Genomic DNA, 20,463 nt, shown 5'->3' with positions numbered 1-20,463 from the left:
ACAAAGGCATATAATTGAAGTGAGTGGGTAAAGATGTGGGAAATGGAGTATAATGAAGGAAAATACAAAACTGTCCACTTTGGCTGAAAGAACAGATAAAAAAAATTCCCAGAATGGTGAAAGATTGAAGAGCACTGAGAGATATGGGTGTCTTAGTCCTTGCAAGCAATTAGGAAAGATAACAGAATATAATAGTTTATCAGAAGAGAAAGTGAATACAAAAATAGTGAGGTTACACTTCAGTTAAAGAACAATACAGCACAGGAACAGGCCCTTCGGCCCTCCTAGCCTGCGCCACCGCATTTTGCCCTTCCATATTGAAACTCTCTTCACTCACATGATCTATATCCCTCTACTCCCTTCCTATGCATGGATTTGTCCAGGTGTTTCTTGAAAGCTGCTGTTGTGTCTGTTTCCATCACCTCCTCTGGTATCAGGCTCCAGGCACTCACCACCCTTTATGTGAAAAATGTGCCTCGCACATCTCACTTAAACTTGCCTGTGTCACCTCGTAATTGACCCCTCCACCCTGGGAAAAAGCCTTATACTTTCCACTCTATCCACGCCATTTACAATCTTACAAACTTCTAATAGGTTGCCCCTCAACCTCCTGCATTCCAGTGAAAACAAACCCAGTCTAGCAAATCTTTCCTCATAGCTAAAATCCCCCATATCAGGCAACATCCTGGTAAACCTTTTCTGTACCCTCTCCAAAACTTCATCCTTTTGGTAGTGTGGTGACCAGAACTGCACGTAATATTCCAAGTGTGTGGCCTAACTAAAGTTCTATAAGACTGCAGCATAACTTGTCTATCCTTATACTCAATGCCCCTTCCAATGAAGGTGAGCATGCCATAAGCCTTTTTCACTACCTTATCTACCTGCACTGCCACCTTCAGTGATCTGTGGACCTGCACACCCAGATTCTTCTGCATATCAATACTCCTAAGAGTTCTGCCATTCACTGTATAATTTCCACCTGTACTTGACCTTCCAAAATGCATCGTCTCACATTTGTCCGGATTAAACTCCATCTGTCATTTTTCTGCCCATGCCTCCAACTGATCTACATCCTGTTGTATCCTCTGACAACCCTCCTCACTATCTGCAACTCCACCAATCTTTGTATCATCTACAAACTTACTAATTAGACCAGCCACGTTTTCCTCCAAATCATTTATATAAACCATGAACAGCACAGGTCCCAGCACTGATCCTTGTGGAACACCATTAGTCACAATCCTCCCTTCTGAAAAGCATCCTTCCATCGTTACCCTCTGTCTCCTATGACCAAGCCAGTTCTGTACCCATCTTGCCAGCTCACTGCTGATAACATGTGACTTCAGCTTTTGCACTAGTCTGCCATGAGGGATCTTCTCAACGGCTTTACTGAAGTCTATGTAGACAACATCAACCGCTTTTCCCTCAATCATCTTTATCACCTCAAGAAACTCGATTAAGTTAGTGAGGCACGACCTCCCCGCACAAAACCAGGCTGTCTATCGCTAATAAGTCCATTTCCTTCTAATTACATATAGATCTCATGCCCGAGATTCTTTTCCAATAATTTCGCTACCACCAACATGAGACTCAGACCTGAAATTTCCAGGATTATCCCCGCTACCCTTCTTTAACAATAAGACAACATTGGCTATTCTAGTCCTCTGGGACCTCACTTGTGGCTAAACAGGATACAAAGATGCCTGTCAATGCTCCAGCAATTTGTTCTCTTGCCTCCCTCAATATTCTGGGATAGTTCCCATCAGGACCTGGGGACTTATCTACCTTACTACTTTTTAAGACGCACAACATCTCTTCCTTTTTAATAGCAACTTGGCTTAGAAACTCGACATTCCCTTCCCCGAGATCATCCACTACCAATTCCTTCTCTTTGGTGAACACCGACACAAAGTATTTATTTAGGACCTCATCTATCTCTTCTGGCTCCACAGATACATTCCCTCCTTTGTCCTTATGTGGGCCAATGCTTTCCCTGGCTACCCTCTTGACTTTTGTATATGTTATATATTTTATATATTGTTAAAGAAAGGTACATGAGACTACATCTGGAGTGCTGTGTACTGCACTGATCTCCTTACTTAAGGAGAGATGTAAATACCTTCGAAGCAGTTCAGACAAGCTGCCTGACTAATACCTCGAACAGGCAGGTTGTTTTACAAGGAGCAGCAAGGCTTGTAACTACTAGAGTTAAGAAAAGTGAAACACAACTTCATTGAAACATCTACGATGCTGTCAAGATCTTTCAAGGCAGATGCTGAAAGAGATTTCCTCCTGGAGCGAATCTAGAACTAGGAATCCCTGTTTAAAAATAAGATGTTGTTAAATTTGTGACGTTGATGAGGAGGCTATTTTTCTCACAGAGAATCATGAGTGTTTGGAATTCTTTCTCAAAAAGGTGATGGAAGCAGAATCTATGATTTGGTTTTAAAGACAGAGGTAGATTCTTGGTAGTTAAGTGGTTGAAAGGCTGTTGGGGTTAGGCAAGAATGTGGCACAATCAGAAGCAATGATTTTTAAACGGTGGAGTGGGATTGAGAAGCCGAGTGCCTACCTCTCTCCGAACTCATATATATAAGAACATAGAAGAATCATTAGACAAGGTGGTGGAAAAGTCAGGCACACTCACTAGGAAATGAAAGGTGAAGAACAAAATGCAAATTTATGGGATGTAACCAACCACAGATAAAAATGGCTTGGCTTCCCGCTCCTGCGACATTACGGCAGGAGTCCCCAAGGCTTTATGTTTGGACAATTTCCAGCACTCATCTGAATGATGTCCCTAGAGGACATTCAAAAACATAAAGGACATTCCATACATAGGCTGATGACACTGAGTTCTATCTCAAAACTATCTCATTCAACTATCTCTAAACTACCAAACTGCTTCCCAAATGTCCAGTGGTAATGCAACAGGTAATTTCCTCAACTTAAATATTTGGAAGACTGACATCATTTTCATTCTCCATCACAAGCTCTGCTCCCTGCCACCAACTCCATCACTCTCCCAGGAAATGAAACAGACTACGTGCAACCTGGGTGTTGAAGTTGACCCAGCTCATGTCCACAAATTCACACCATCCATCAGACATCGTCATCCAATTGCTCTCCTGCTTCAGCTGACCTGCTGCTGAAACCCTTGCTTATGCTTTCACTATCTCCAAATGTCACTATTCTGTTCCAGGTTAGGCTTCATTTTCAATCTTCAAATTTAAACTGATCCAAATTTCTGCATCTACATCTGAACTTGCATCAAGTCCCACTCACCTATCACCTCTGCACTCACCCAACACTTGCTCCCAGTTCAGCAATGCCTCAATTATACCATATCAATCATTCTCTTTTAAATGGCAAGTTGCTGCTGTCTTTCAGTTAGCATTATATTTCCTATTTCCAATTGTAATAAACATTTTGAAATCTGTACCTCAACCTAAGCTGTCATCAATAACTTAGACATACCCCCAATAGTTGTAACCCATTCTTTCAGAAGTGATTTTACATCTTTCAATTCATAGGCTCCAGCAAGGTTAGCTCTCAAATAAACTACATCAGTGCTAATTTCACACTGTGAGGACACTTTATGTTGCTGGTCAGAAATGGAAGTGCCAGGATCAACCTGTAAGTAAACAAAAAGCAATGATTTAGAATAATGATCATTACTAATATTGAAGTATTTGATACCCAATAATACTACCATGATAGAAAGTGTTCTCCTTAACAGAAATGAACGGTACAACAATAACAAGTAAAACAGTTGGCTGCATAATGGCAGTTTAATGGCAGAACTTTACTGTCTAACTATACCTGCAGATTTTCTTCAACTTGGTGTTCATGTCGGATCAAGTCAGGCAACACTTTATGTGGACTGACCGTTAGCTTATTTTTAAGAGGACTCTGAACTTTAATGGGACTGGTCTGATTCTTTTTCTTGAAACGTTTCTTTGACTTTTCAGAAATGGTATTCTTTAACTGAAGCAATGGATTCTTCATGCCTGAAACAGTAACACACGGCTTTTAATCTCATTTCTGAAACCCTTCTCACTTTAGAAAAGCACTGAGCTAGTTTAAATTACTTACTCCAATGGTCTCCCTAGCACTCACTACCAAAGTCTAGCAACGTTCACATAAATAAGTTCCGCACACCTTTTTCCTACTGCCAAGTTTGTAAATTTTATTTCATGAACTTTACCTTTCCTCACAGGTCTGTTGTGTGGCATTGTATCAAAGGAGCACTGGAAGTCCAACACATCTTTTGGAATACAATGTACAGTTCTGGTTTCCCTGCTATAGGAAGAACGTCATTAAATTGGAAGGTGCAGAAAACATTTACCAGGATGTTGCCAGGACTGGAGGATTTGAGTTACAAAGAGAGGCTGGATAAGCTGGGACTTTTATCAATAGAGCTTGAGGGGTGACTTTATACAGGTTTATAATATCATGGGCCCATAGAAAAGGTGAATAGCAAAGGGTTTTCCCTAGAGTTGGGGAGTTCAAAACTAGGGGAAAAATTTTAAGGTGAGAGGAGAAAGATTTTCACACAGTGGGTGGCTCGTGCGTGGAATGAACTGCCCGAGGAAGTGGTAAATCTAGTTACAGTTAAGACATTTAAAAGACATCTGGACAGGTTTGTGAATAGGGACGGTTTAAAAGGGATATGGCCAAATGCAGGTAATTGGGACTAGTTTAGGTTGGGAAACTTGGTCGACATGGACAAGTTGGACCAAAGGGTCTGTTTCCATGGTGGATGACTCTATCAACATTCCCCTAAGGCTTTCCATTAGATAAACATGACTTTCACTTTAGAAATCCTTGTTAACTTTTGCTGATCAACTCACCTTTTTCCGCATAGCCATTAATTCTATCCCAAATAACTGTTGCTTGAAACTTCCCACCATTTAAGTTAAACCGATTGGTCTGCAACACTGAAGCTAAACTGACTGGTCCTAGGTATGCCACATCTTTATGAAAAACTATATAGTGAGGTGGTGTGTGTTGGGTTCATTTATGTGTTTTCTCACTGATACAAGCAATTTTATTCGTGGAGCAGGAATTTATGGGAAATAAGCAGACTGAGCAAGTGAGCGAGTGTAAGAAAAAAAATCTGTCAGGAGCTCTAAACCAACAAAGCAAGGTGGCAGTGAAGCCTATAATTGTATGGGGATGTCTTCAATTGTAAGTGCTTAGAGAGTTGCAAGTTAGCCTGTCCAAATACTGGTTGAAGAATCTCACAGCGGATATTATGTCTATGAATAGTTGACAGCAGGATACTACTGTGTGCATAACTTTAAAATTTATGCTGTTTCCTAGATTGGAACAGAATCAACAGCATGCAGTAAACCTAAGCTGCTACACCTGAGCCTACTTAACAGAGTCCACCAAATTCCCAAGTTTGTATCTTTAAATTCATGCATTAGGTAAACATTAAGTTCATGGTTTATATTTATGCTTCATACAAACCTCTTTCCATCATATGTTACAACCTATCACTGCTTCCCTCTATTAATTTCTCCATCACGTATTTGTCTAGTTATGAAGTTAAGCTCAGCAACTTCAGAATTTTAAGAGTTTCAACTAGGATTAATGAAGGTGTCTCATATACTCACCTTGCCGATGTCTTTGATCATAAGCAGCTCTCAGTTCTTCTTGTACATCAGTGGGCAAGGCAGCAAAAACCTCAGGGTCAACCTGTATTTAATAAACAAAATATCCTGAATATTAAATCCTGTTACAGCTAAAAGCTGGTGTTCTCTTCCTGTTGCTAGAATTGCATGCGAGACAGTCTACTTGACTAGATTTCGCTTTGCCAAACGTGTTTGTGGGATGTTACTATATTGGAACAGTTAATTAATAGTGGTTAATATATATTATTATTATTGTTAAGCATTTCAATAGTTCAAGTTGAGCTAATTCTTTTCTTTTATTTTTTATTTTGTGTGTATTTTAACTGTAGTGTAAAAATAAAGTGTGTTTTGCTTAAAGTCAAGTAGTTTGACCAATCGAATTGCATCTGGAATGCAACGCCTTGCATTTAAGAAAAAGTTAGGGTCTGGGCTGTCTTCTTAAAATATTTTGAGGGGGTTTGGTCTAGTCCACAACAAGCGGTCAACTTTGTACACATCAAGGTCCCACAGATAACAGTGAGGTAAATGACTAGAAGTGATTTTGGTTGAGGGATAAATGTTGGGCAGGATGACTCACTCCTCAAACCCCCACTCTTTCTGGAATACTACTATGAGATGCTTTGCATTCACTTAAGAGGACAGGCAGGACCCCACTTAATATCTCTTCCTAAGTATAGTACCTTGGTTAATGTACTGCTTCTAGTACTGTATTCAATACTGTGGATAGTGTGGAGGGCTGTTGTAGGTTGCAACGGGACATTAACAGGATGCAGAGCTGGGCAAAGAAGTGGCTGATGGATTTCAAACCGGAAAACTGTGAAGAGATTCATTTTGGAAGGTTGAATTTGAATGCAGAATATGGGGTAAATGGCAGGATTCTTGGCAGTGTGGAGGAACTGAGAGTTCTGGGGGTCCATGTCCATAGATCCCTCAAAGTTGCCACTCAAGCTGATAGGGTTGTCAAGAAGGCGTATGGTGTGTTGGCTTTCATTGGCAGGGGAATTGGCGAGGTTATGCTGCAGTACTATAAAACCCTGGTTAAGCCACACTTGGAATATTGTGTTCAGTTCTGGTCGCCTCATTATAGGAAGGATGTGAAAGTTTGAGAGGGGGTCAGAGGAGATTTACCAGGATGCTGCTTGGACTGGAGGGCAGGTCTTATGAGGAAAGGTTGAGGGAGCTATAGTCAGATACATTAGGGACACTTAAGCGACTTTTGGATAGGCACATGGATGATAGTAAAACGAAGGGTATGCAGGTTAGTTTGATCTTAAGAGTAGGATAATAGGTCGGCACATCGTCGTGGGCCAAAGGGCTGTACTATGTTGTACTGTTCGATGTTCCATGTTCTGTTTATAAGATTAAGATTTCATTGTTTATACAAATATAACAATATTTCATCAATGATATACACTTCTTGGTAAACTTAAAGAGTTTGGATATAATGTAGCAGAAGGAGCGTAAACAGAAAATACCCTACCTGTGAAAAAGCTGGGAGGGCTACAATCATTCCAGCAGTGTTGCTTGGTTCCTGAGGTCCAGGTAATTCCAGAATCACTGTCCCCATTGACACAGGTACTTGCCCAGTAACAGTGCTTTTCGTTGATTCTTTGACATGGGTAGCAGTAGAATTAGGCTGCTGTTGAGCAGAGTATGTCTGTTCTACCTGCTCTCTAATATCTGGAGGAAGTGCAGCCAAAACAGAAGGATCTATCTACAATAAGAAATTAAAACAAAGTATTACCCTTCTGAATTATTTTATCTAAGTGGTCTTCTGAAAAGTTTTAGTTTTCATTTTGCTCAGCAAAATATATGGTGTGGAATGGATCTTAATGAAAATTCCATACATCTAGCATTACAATGTAATTTTTCCAGAGTTATGCACTCCAAGGAATCACCAATATCCCTGTAGCACCCTTAATGTAATAAATCACCCCCAGCTGATTCATTTGAGCGTTATACAGCAAAATTAGACCACAGGCCAAAGAAGGCAACAGCCAAGAGATTGGTTAATGAGATTCTTATTGGAGGAAGTTGAGGTAGATGTGCAAGGAAGGAATTCCAGTGCTTCAGCTGAAGACTCATCATTTAAAAACTCAGCTATCCATGGTGGAGGGATTAGAAGTGAGGGTGCACAAGAGGGCAGAATGGGATGAGCACAGGTATCTGAGAAAATTTGGGGCTGCAGGAGATTCTAGAAATAGGCAGGGATGAGGCCAGGCAAGAATTTGAAAATGAAGTTGAGCATGTTACAATCAAGACGTTTCTCGACAGGAAGCTAATGTAGGTTAGCGGTCATTGGGTAAGAGATGAACAGGACTTGGGAGAACATAAGGACACAGGACAACAGAGTTTTGTATGTTGTTCAGTTTACAGAGGGTGAAATATGGCAGGCCAGCTAAGAGAGTGTTAGAATTATCAAATCTACAGGTAACAAAGGCATGAATGAGGGGTTCAGCAGCATACAAAACCTCATTTAATGATCCAGGCAGTAGTGCTGCTTTTCAGTTTTCTCAATGCTGCAAAATGTAAAGCAACCGAAGACTTTGTTGCATTATAACTTAAATATAAGAGCCAGTTTGAAACCAGAAAAGAAACTGTGGATGTAAAGTGCACGGATACAAAAATTGTTATGTATTACCACAGTTTTATTCCACCACTGTGAAAATGTACACCTCGCTAAACATTGTTATGCATCTAAGGATGTGTTGTTTAGGTTTAAAAGAAAAACATGAGAAAGTGACTTGCATTGCTCTGCAAGTACTCTAGGGATGTAATGACTATTAAAGCAGTCTTACACTGAGCAGGAAGATATTGCTAATCTCTTACTGTGGCTACTATATGCATGACAACATCAGGAAATTGTTTATACATTAATCTTCGTACCTGAGAAGGGGATGGCACTTCAATACTAACGTCACGTTGGAGGTTATGGATAACTGCATTCTCAGGGGTGTGTGCTCCACCAGCTTTTATTGAGATGTCTGAACCATTGAGATTTGTATCTCGATGAGGTGGAAGCAAAACAGGATTGCCTGCTTCTGCCGTCTTCTTCTGCATACCATCTGGGTCTGTGATCATATTTAAAAAGAAAACATAGCAATGACAATATTATGACTAGATACGGTGCAGGAAAGTATAATGTAATTGACATTGCACAAGTATGGAAAGTCACGTAATTCATAATAGTAGCAGTATTAATGAGTTTTGATTTTTGTAGATGTCTTTCAAATGGCCTCATGTGAATCAACTATGCCTTATGAGCAGAACAATTTTCCATAGTATCATGCAATATTTTTACTGCAATGTCTGACATGGAAGTGAAGGTCCATAAATAACAAATTACATTTCCACTGTAAATATTAGCAGTGAATCAAATGTAATGAGAAACAAATCAACTCTTCTTATTCCCTACCTTATATAGCACTGAAAAACAATTCAGCGCAGACAGATATAATTGCAAGAAACTCAGAATCTTTCATCTACCACTGGCACCAGAAGTGATTGCTATTTCCTCGAAAAGATGCACCATTTTAAGTCTTTTGAACGTGTCTGCTGTTAACAGGAATAGTTGTCAGGGAAAATGCCATGAAAATCTAGTCTAGTTCGGTCCTATGATCGAAGCAAAGCAGTTTTGATGTTGGCACTTTAATTCTATCACAGTAATAGATTCCAGACAGAAGAATCTTCTAATGAATGTTGTGATAGTTGATCGGCCAAAAGTCAAGAACAACCAAGTAACTTAATTTAATACAGTAATATGAAATTTGTTCCTGCATGCTTGATTGGCAACTACTCTTCAATATAACAATTGTTTAAGTTTAATCTTATAACTGTAAATTTCAAAGGTACTTATTAATCTGACTTTTTTTTTACACACTGGTGAATCTATTGGGAGCATTTGAAGTTAGCTTTGTCCAAGTGTGTTTGGAGAAAAAAGGTGATAGTTAAATTTTGCGGTTAATAAAAACAGAAAACTACCATGTAATAAACTGAATTACAGTATATTTTAGCAGAGAATCTGCAAACTTTTTTACGTTATAATGAAGAATTCATTAAGTTTGACATTTAGGAAAAAAAGGTTGTGATTCTTAGCCTTTCAATTACTAACCCTGTAATAAAAGCCACAGGGCAAAATATTATGAATTTTATACCGAAATGGAGGGGTTGAAAGTTGCTTTAGACTGAATAATCTACCTGTTCCTAAGTTATAGATAATAATGCAATTTTTTTTGTAAAGTTTCGCTTTTCAACCAGTGGCATATGGGCATTGGTTTATTTATGTGAAGGGATTTAAAACTTGGCCCCTCCCTATAGCTCAAACCCTCCAATCCTGGAAACCTTTCTGAATCCTCTCCTAGAATGAAGGCTGTTCCGAACAGTTAAAGGGATAACCTATCTCAAGGAAATAGCTTAGTTCAATTCCAGATTTACAGCATTTGGTTATACGCCTACTATTTGTCAAAACAGTGGAAGAAGTCTAAGATCTCAGCTGTGTGAACATACCAGGGTAAAAGCCTTATAACTCAAAGGGCTGGAAATGAAAAGAAACATTTAATTCACACCTCCAGGTTTGACAGAGAAAGGAACTATCTCTGGTTTTTGAGCAACTGTAAAGTGAAGGTGTTGGGCAGCAGATAGGATATTATTTTGCCATTTATTTTGAAACCTTTCAAATACTAATGAATTTAGATAGCTTAGTTTGATTAATTTTACTTTTATCTTTGGATAATAAACTTCTGTTTCATTGTTAAAGCTGATTCTGTAACATTGCTTATGTTTCAGTGAAAGACTGAAAGACATGCTAAAAGAAACAAAATAATGATCCATCAATCCAGATTTAATTCTGAAACTGACTTGTCTGCTAGTAACATCAGCTAGAAACATGACAAAGGTCACAGCACATGATATGGTCATCACAGTGGTCAATAATATCTGCAAAAATTCAAAAGCATTCCAAACTCTCCTTGCATCTTTCTTAAGCTTCACAACTGGATGTGGAAGGACTGCAGAGCTAAGATCTGCACCGTTGGTCATGGGATCATTTAGCTTGGTCTATTACTTGCTGCTTATGCTGTTTGGCATCAAGATGGTCCTGTTCGGTAGCTTCACTGGATTGATACCTCACTTGTCTGGTGAGGCTCCTGGCATGCCCCCCTGCTCTTTCCATTAAACCAGCGTTGATAATAATTGTTGAGTGGGGGATATTCTAGGCCAAGAGGTTGCAGATTGTGTTGAGAGTACAATTCTGCTGTTGTCAATTGCCCACAGTGCCTCATGGATGTCCAGTCTTGACTTGTGAGACCTGTTTGAAGTCTCTCCCATTTAGCACAATGATAGTGCCACACAACTCAACGGAGTGTGTTCTCAACGTGAAGGCAGGATTTTGTCTCCATAAGGACTGTGCGGTGGTCACTCTGATTGATACTGTCACAGACAGATGCATCTGCAGCAGGAAGATTAGTAAGGATGAGGTCAAGCACACTTTCCCCTCTGGTCAGTCCCCTCACCGTCTCCGCAGATCCAATCGAGCAGCAACATTCTTTAGGAACTGATGCGGCTCAGTCTGCAGCATTGGTACCGATACACGCTTGGTGGTGGACACTGAAATCCCCCACCCAGAGTACATTTTGTTCCCGTGACACCCTCAGTGCTTCCTCTAGGTATTGTTCAACATGGAGGAGTACTGATTTGTCAGCTGAGGGACGACAGTTAGTTGTAATCAGTACAAGGTTTCCTGGCTCATGTTTAGCCTGATGCCATGAGACTGCATGAGGTCCAGAGTCAATGTTGAGGTCTCCCAGGACAACTTCCTACTGACTGTATACCACTGAGGTGCCACCTCTACTGGGTCTGTCCTGCTTGTGGGACAGGACATATCCAGAAATGGTGATGTCCGGGATATTGTCTGTAAGGTACGATCCCGTGAGTATGACTATGCCCAGCTGTTGCTTGACTAGTCTGTGAGACATCTCTCCCAGTTTCTGGTGACCTGACACATGAATCACTTTATAATTAGTGTGCCAATTGCCTCACGCCTCCTGCAAAGTAGAAGAAGAAGCTGGAGGAGGTGGTCAGATAGCAGAAGGTCTTGGGAAGCAAAGAGTATCTCATCGAAGTGTACGGACTGGTGCTACTGAACCAGGTTTTCCCAGTTTTCTTTTTTCTGCTAACAATAACACCAATGCTTTTTTTGAGTCTGTCTGTGCGCGCCAGGGTTTTAAAAAAGACGTTAAAGTTTGAATTAGCAAGAGATACAAGTAGAAAATTTGTATCTTTGCTTTGCCAGCAGTTAGTGTTTATTGGTAACAGAAACATAGAAAATAGGAGCAAAAGCAGGCCAATCAGCCCTTCAAGTCTGCTCTGTCATTCAACATGATCATGGCTGATCATCCAACTGAGTAGCCTGTTCCTGCTTTCTTCCTATACTGCTTGATCCCGATCTCAAACTCCTTCTCAAAAACATTCATTGTTTTGGTCTCAACCACTTTAGGTGGCAGATAATTCTACAGCCTCAGCACCTTCTGGATGAAGGAATTTCTCATTTTACTTCGAAATAACCCATTCTGAATCCTTAAGACTATGAACGCTGGCACTGGACTGCCTGTTCATCGGGCACATCCCTCCTGCTTTTACATTGTTGAGACCTGTTAGAATTTTGTAGATTCTCATTCTTCTAAACTCCAGTGAATATAGTCCTAACTAATCCTGTCTCGCTTCATATGTCAATCCTGCCATCTCAGAAATCATTCTGGTAAACTTTCACTGCACTTCCTCCATAGCCAGAACATCTTTCATTAAATAAGGTGACCAAAACTGCATACAATCTTCCAGGTGTGGTCTCACCAAGGCCCTTTGTAATTGCAGCAAGTCATTCCTGCTCCTGTACTCAAATCATCTCACTATGAATGTCAACATGCTATTTGCCTTCTTTACCGCCTGCTGCACCTGCTTGCTTACTTTCAGCGACTGGTGTACAAGGACACCAAAGCCTCACTGTACCTGCCCTTTTTTCAATCTATCACCATTCAGATAACCTGAATACTTGCTTTTTTACTACCCCAAAGTATGTAGTAAGTAGTACTGTTATTAAGTATAGGAACTTGGTCAGTGATTTCTGGTAACTTCTATTCAATCAAATAGGTTAAATTAGGAACTTTGTGCACATGATTAAACCATTAACCTTTGTGGTTACCCCGGTGCAGTGCAGTTTAGTTCAAGAATTAGTGCACCAGCCCAAGTGGATTGTAACAACAACTTCAAGAAATTCAACATCCTTCTTGTAGGCTTGTTTCCTTATCAACTTGCAAGTTAAAATCTCCCAGTAAAACCACTTTGCTGTTACTACAAGCTCCTCTAATGCTGCAATGTATACCACTTCACAGGTGCTACCACGGAATCCATGCATAACTCCCTCATTCTCTTTCCCACCAGTCCTCATCATCTCCCAGCTTCTCTCTAGTCCCCAACTTTTTTCCAGTTTGCTTTCTCTGTCAACTTCCCTAATTTTTCTCTCACTCCTTTCCAACAATTTCCTCCTTCAGTTTTTGTAAGGTATCTCATTTTTATCAAAATTTGCTAACCTTCTGAAAGCCTGTTTTGCACAGCTTTTTTGGTTCTTGATGCCTGAAAAATGTCCATCTTTGAACACGAAGCCCCAGTAGTTGAATTATTTTGCACAAATGAAGAAATGGGAGCAAAAGAAGCTTTAGAGTCTGGGATTAAATGATGCATCTGAATTCCAACCTAAAGAATAAGAAGAAAAAAATACTAGATTCCATTCAAATACATTCCCATATGATTAAAATAATTTATTTCACATTTTATTCACTATTGTTTTTAAGTTTACATAACATATCTCACAACATGTATATGTATTCCTCAATTCAGTCTAATATTGTAGTTCATTGTAACAGATGCCAAACCGTAAAATGCACTGAACAGCAACATTGTGTAACAAACAATAAAGTAAAACAAATGTTATACAGAGGGAATTCAAATGATTTGTCATGCTGAGTTAACTAGAGTATGGGAGTAGTGAAGATCTGTGGGTACACTTAAGTAATATGTGAAATGCTAAACTCATAGTGATTAAAACATAACTTTTAATTATTCAATTTTACTATTATCTTCTTTAAAAATTCTACAAAAGCTCTGTTATTACTTAACCTACTCTTTTTCTCAGTAACTTAGATTTGACTGTTGTGCAGTTAGTCACCAGTTCTATGAAAATAGAGACAAACGCATTGTCAATCAATTTCAAATACACTGTAATTGCTACTGTTTAATACATTTGTTTAGATTAAAGGTAGAATGTTGTTTTTGTTCCGACCTCACAGAAAAACATTCCAATAGCAAAAGAAGTTTCTACTGGCATTAAGTACTGTACGCTGTAGTCAGATTTTTGGTTTCATGCACTTCAGTAAAGAGATTGTAAATTCATTAAACACAGTGCATCTAGTGGAACACCACATATTTAGGGTATTTCACCTGTTAATTAAAGTCTATATACTACATATTACTCTGAAAGCCACAACATCATTATGGTGATAATAAATATGCTAGCAGGTAATTATCTTTAATTAGGGGCAGAATTGGAAATTTGCTGCTTCAATCAGCTCAAAATATTTATTGCACCACAGTAAATTATGCATTATTTATGAATAGATCATTCTAATTATAGGAAGGCAGACTTTATTAATGATTAAATATAGAAAAAAAAAGTGAAAACTCAACTTGACATGCAATCCTGCCACATTATGTTGATGAAGAAAGATCTTAATTAATAGTTACTGGCTGTTTGATGGATCTTTAGCTAAAATAACTTGGCAAATTGGGTGAAAGGATAGTTCATAAAAGATGAAGTGGCAGATGTATCAGGGGATAGTTCAGAACTCAGAATCAGTACATCTATTGAAAAAGAATAAATCTAAATTCCTCATCATCAGTGGTTAACTAAAATGTTAAAGAGAATATCAAACAAAGTAGGTACATCTAATTACAGAAATTTAGTTGGCAGGTCATAAGACTGGATAGAGCATTAAAAAAACAAAGAATGACTAAAAGGTGGAAAGAATTACAGTATGAGAGGAAGCTAGGAGGCAAACATATCTATAGAATTTAAAAATGAAAAGTATTAACAAAGTGAATGCTGTTCCTATAGAAAGTGAGCCTGGGAAATTCATTATGGAAAATAAGGAGATGGCAAATGAATTGAACAGATATTTTGCATCAGTTTTTTTACTGTACAGGTTGCAAGTAATATCACAAAAATAGCTGTGAATTGGAAAATGCAAGGGAAGGAGGAATTAAGAAAGTGATACCGAGCAAATTGCTGGAGCTGTGGACTGGCAGGTCCCAGGTTCTAATGGACTTCAGCCTAAGATCCTAAAAACAGCTAGAGAGATAATTGACACATTTTCAAATTTCCCAAATCCGGGGAAGGTTCTATTGGACTATATGACAGCAAATGTAACTCCTTTATTTAAAATCAGATGGAGACGGAAAGTGGACAACTTCATGCCAGTTAGCTTAACATTTGTTATCATGAAAATGTTAGCAGATATTATGAAAGACCTTACAGCAGGGTACTTAGAAAAATTCAAGATAATCAGACAGAGTGAACATTTATTATGTTTAACAAAATTATTAGAGCTCTTTGAAGACGGATGGTTGCTGTGGATAAAGAGGAACTGGAGAATGTACTGAACTTGAATTTCCAGAAGCATTTGATAAGGTGTTACATGAAAGGTTAGTGTGAAAAATAAAGGCTTATCATGTAAGCAATAATATATTAACATGGACAATAGACTAAAGGAAGTAGTGAACAAACATAATGGATCTTTTCATGGTTAGTAAGCTGCAACAAATCGTGTGCCACAGGGATCAGTGCTGGAGCTTCAAAGTTTTACAATTCATATAAATGCCTTGGATGAAGGGACAAACGTATGGTTGGCAAATTTGCTAATGGCACAAAGGTAAGAAGTAGTTGTGAAGGGGACATAAAGATACAAAGGGATATAGATAAGCTAAGTGAGTGGGCAAAGATCTGGCAAATCAAGTACAATGTGGTAAAATGCGAAATTGTCCATTTACACAGTGATGGTGTAATATTGCACAAGAACAGATGCTTTGGTTCAACTTGTCTGTGCCAACCATACATCCTAAACTGATCTAGTACCATTTGCCAGCATTTGGCCCATATCCCTTTAAACCCTTCCTATTCATATAGCCATGCAAATGCCTTTTAAATGCTGTAATTGTACCAGCCTCCACCACTTCCTCTAGCAGCCCGTTATATACACGCACCACCCTCTGCATGGAAAAAGTTGTCCCTTAGGTCTCTTAAATCTTTCCTCTCTCACCTTAAACCTATGCCCTCTAGTTGGGACTTTCCCCTACCCTGGGGAAAAAAAAACCTTCACTACTCACCTTATCCATGCCCCTCATGACTTTATAAATCTCTATAACGTCACGGTAAAAAATAAATAAAGCAACTACCTAAGTGGTCAGAGTTCCTCTGAAATGTACAGGGATTTGGGTGTCGAACTGCATGAATCACAAAAGGCTGATATCAATGTTCCAGAAAGTAATTAAAAAAACTAATAGAATGTTATCGTTCACTGAGAGCAGAATAGAATACAAAAGTGGGGAAGGGCTCTTGTGGCACAATGATAGTGTCCCTACCTCCACAGCAAGAGCACAGTTTCAAGTCCCACCTGCTCCAGGGGTGTGTAATAACATCATTGAATAGATTGATTAGAAAATATCTACACAAGTAGGGAGGTTATGCTTCAGTTATCCATGGCTTTGGTGACACATTATCAGTACTGTGTTCAGAGCTGGGCTCCTTATTTAAGAATGCACATAAAGACATTGGAAGCAGGTTAGAGAAATTTGAATAATTAATACCCGAATGGATGGGTGTTTTATGTGGAAACGTTCGACAGGCTTGGTTCGTATCCACTAAAGTTTAGAAGATTAATAGGTGACTTGATTGAAACATACAATATCCTGAGGGGACTTGATAGGGTGAAGGGGAAAGAATATTTCATCCTGTAGGAGAATCTGGAATGAGGGGTCAGTGTTGAAGCAGCTGCCCGTTTAAGACACAGACACACACACATGAATTCATCCACGATGTTTGTGTAGTTGCAGATACATTCTGTTTTGCTCAAAAAAAAACTGACCCCAGTTTAAAACTTAGACCGATTCTAAGCAAGACCTCACACCTAAAATGCATTGTCTGACCTGACAGGTCACCGCTTGTATACAATGATAAAACCTTTAATTATCTCAGGATAATGACTTCAGGGAAATCTGGATTTTGCATTTTAATCAACAGTCTCCTTCCTAACTGATTAAAAATTCAACAAGAGGCAGCCAGCTTTAGGATTGTTACCTTTCTGCTTATAAATTCTGTGTCTTACACCCTCTCTTTTACAGTATGCCTGAGGAAAGAGCTGAGCTGCGAAAGCTTGTGTTTTCAAATAAACATGTTGGGCTATAACCTGGTGGCGTGTGATTTTTGACCTTGTCTTTCCTTCAGCAGATGCTGCAAGTTGGATCTTTGAATTGGACAAGTCTGAACCTTTCGTACATTAGTCAGAGCCCTTTCATAAGTTAATCAGACACTATGCAGTTCTTGCACACCTTCAGATCAACAAGAATCAAACCAATAGATATAGTGAACAAATACTATACAACTGCTCATCACAAGCACAGATTCAGCTAAAAGATATTGAACAGTTATGGCTTTGATTTTATAGTGAGGAGATTTATTTGATTAAATAATTAAAGTCAAAATTTTAAACTCACCCCTCTCAGATCCATCACATTCAGCTTCAACATATGGAACATGTGTAGTACCTCTCTGCTGATTATTTTTCCATTGCTTGTTGCATGGTCCAATGTTACACTTCTGCACAATCCAAATTTTGAGTAATCATTAGGATAAAAACCCAAAACAGGGAATACCAGAACACATTTACTGATTTATGACAAAATCATCTATATAATATCATACATAGATATGAAAACTAACATTAAAAATCTATTCTCTCAGAATTCTATGCTTATCATGTAGTGAATTAAAAATGAAATTAAAAAGACTATAAAGTATTTAGGTTATATTGAAGGTGCAGTTTTTGAAAGGTTAAAAGAAATCAATTAATTTTGTGTTTCACAATGATTTGAGTCACAAAAGTAATCGTGTATTTTTGATCATTCTAGAAAGCAAGTTCTAAATTAATTTTTCAAAGGGCCTCCAAAAAGCCATGGCTTGCATAAAAGATATGATTAAATTTAAATAATGCCCTTTGCAAGCAGAAAGCTTTGCACCTGATGGAGATGAGGAGGAATTTCTTATTTGATGGTAGTAAATCTGGAATTCTTTACCACAGAGCACCATAGCACCTGCATAGTTAAGCATATTCAAAGGTTGAGATAGATAGATCAGAGAGGGAATCAAGGGTTACAGGCAAAAGACAGGAAAGTGGAATTAAGGATTATCCGATCAATCATTCTCACCGAACTCAAATCAGCCAAAAGGCCTACTTCTACTCCTATGGTCTATCTTCATGGATCATCTTTGCAGTTAGTTTTTCAATGTTGCAAGACAAAGTTAAATAACAATGCTTCTTAGTTTGGCACAAAATAAGGGATAATTGCATTTGAAATTAAGCAAACTTAGTTCCTGAGCATTCAAAAATATTATATAACATATCAAAAATACACAGAATTAGAATATAAAATGAAATTACAGCTGTCAAATTCTAAGTTTATTTTCACATGTTTCCCTTTCCCAGGTTGATCATTAGATTTGGGTAACTTAACAGATATGTTGTGAATAACTGAAATGTGCATCTCTTGTTTTTACACACAACAAATTAAGCAAGGTTTAAATTTAAACAGCATGAAATTTGATAACTCATGAAAATAGGCACAGGAAACACTGACTGATCAAACTGCACTCAAAACTGTAAATGAATGGAGTTAGCAAATTTCATTTCGCTTATTGATCTAATTTATTTCAGTATGTAGTTGCATTCTAGTGCACTGTTAGTGGTTCAAAACCTGATCTGGGAACACAGTTGTGAAAAATTGCCAAAAGTTCAAACTAAAGTACTTAAAGCCAGTTTGCATCTCGAGAAGATCCACAATAATTCTGGGAATTAAGTTCTGTGTATAGAATAGCCATTCAGACTCCTTGCCCATTTTACTATTTATGAGATCGTGGCTGATCTGTGACCCAACTCCTTTGTCCAGTTTTCATTAATTCCTGTGCCTATACATCTACTAATCTCCAACTTAAATTAACTATTGCCATAGCATGTACCTTTTTACGAATTGAGTTTCAAACTTCTAACATTCTTTGTTTTCCTGGGAGTGTAACACAGTGACTACTGAGATTTCACTTCGGTTAAAGCTTAGGCTTCAGTTATTTACAATATCTATGAACAATTTGGATGAGAGAATCGAATGTACTATGTTCAAGTGTGGTAATGACAAAGCTAAGAGGAATTGTGAGCAATGAGGTGGAAGCAAAGAGGTTTCAAGGCAAGTTTAACAAATTGAGTGAGGGGGAAAATACATGGCAGATGTGGTAAAACGTAGATAAGTGAGAAGCTGTCTACTTCAGTAGGAAAAACAGAACGGTAGACTATTATTCAAATAGTGATAGATTGAGAAATCTTGACGTACAAAGGAACCTAGGTGTCCTTATACACCAGTCACTCAAAGGGAGTCTGGAGGTGCAGCAAGCAGTTCGGAATGCAGATGGTATACTGGCCTTCACTGTAACAGAATTTGAGTACAAGAGAAAGTACATCATGCTGGAAGTAAGCAGGGCTTTGGTGAGAGTACACCTGGAGTAGTGAATAGTTTCGGTCTCCTTACTTAAAAGATACACTTGCCATAGACAGCGTACATGGAAGGTTCACTAGATTCACTCCTGGAATGGTAGATTTGTCGTGCAAACGGATTTGGCTAACTAGACTTGTATTCACTCAAGTTTAGAAGAATGAGAGAAGATCTCATTGAACCATAAATAACTTTGACAACGCTGTACGGACTGGATGCAAGGATAACAAGGTGTGGAGCTGGAGGAACACAGCAGGCCAGCCAGCATCAGAGCAGCAGGAAAGCTGACATTTCGGGTCTGGACCCTTCTTCAGAAATGGGGGAGGGGAAGGGGACTCAAATAAATAGAGGTGGGGGCGCGGTGATAGAAGGTGGATAGTAGAGCAGATAGGTGAAGAGAAGACGGACAGGTCAAGGCGGCGGGGATGAAGCAAAAGGTGAGTGTAGGTAGGGAGTTGGGATGGGGGTTGGTCAGTGAGGAGGGAGGGGCGGAGAGGTGGGAGGGAAGACGGACAGGTCAAGGAGGCGGGGATGAAGCTAGTAGAGATGAGTTTAGGTAGGAAGTGGGGGTGGGGGTTGGTCAGTGAGGTGGGAGGAGCGGATAGCTGGGAGAGAAGACAGACGGGTCAAGGAGGCGGGGACAAGGGGTGGGGCTGGTCTTGGGATGAGGTTGTGGGTGGGGAGATTTTGAAGCTCCTAAAGCCCATATTGAGACCACTGGCTTGTAGGGTTCCAAGGCGGAATATGAGGTGCTGTTCCTCCAGTTTTTGGGTGGCATCGTTGTGACACCCTCATCCCAGGCCCCGAGAAAACCTTCTGCATTAATCAGATATTCACCTGCACATCCGCTAATGTGGTCTATTGTATCCGCTTTTCCTGATGTTGCCTCCTCTACGTCAGGGAGACCAAGCGGAGGCTGAGAGACCACATTGTGGAGCACCTACGCTTGGTTCGCAACAAATGA

The 20,463-nt window shown here is 39.2% G+C and overlaps 1 protein-coding gene across 2 annotated transcripts in view; it reads right to left on the bottom strand.

The window, feature by feature from the left end:
* The window catches only part of rev1 (REV1 DNA directed polymerase), a 126,324-nt gene that overhangs the window by 32,342 nt on the left and 73,519 nt on the right, over positions 1-20,463 (bottom strand). For both annotated transcript variants that reach the window (XM_048598002.1, XM_020528046.2), the window contains 7 exons: positions 17,457-17,559; positions 13,223-13,385; positions 8,526-8,710; positions 7,120-7,353; positions 5,622-5,703; positions 3,823-4,010; positions 3,478-3,634 (listed from right to left, as the gene is read on the bottom strand). In XM_048598002.1, coding sequence (XP_048453959.1) covers positions 3,478-3,634; positions 3,823-4,010; positions 5,622-5,703; positions 7,120-7,353; positions 8,526-8,710; positions 13,223-13,385; positions 17,457-17,559 — 1,112 coding nt within the window. The remainder of the gene's footprint in view (positions 1-3,477; positions 3,635-3,822; positions 4,011-5,621; positions 5,704-7,119; positions 7,354-8,525; positions 8,711-13,222; positions 13,386-17,456; positions 17,560-20,463) is intronic.

This window comes from Rhincodon typus, chromosome 6, assembly GCF_021869965.1.
Source record: "Rhincodon typus isolate 14 chromosome 6, sRhiTyp1.1, whole genome shotgun sequence".
NCBI classification, from domain to species: Eukaryota; Metazoa; Chordata; class Chondrichthyes; order Orectolobiformes; family Rhincodontidae; genus Rhincodon; species Rhincodon typus.
Note: the sequence above shows the minus strand (reverse complement) of the source record. Positions and strands in the feature narration are given on the sequence as shown.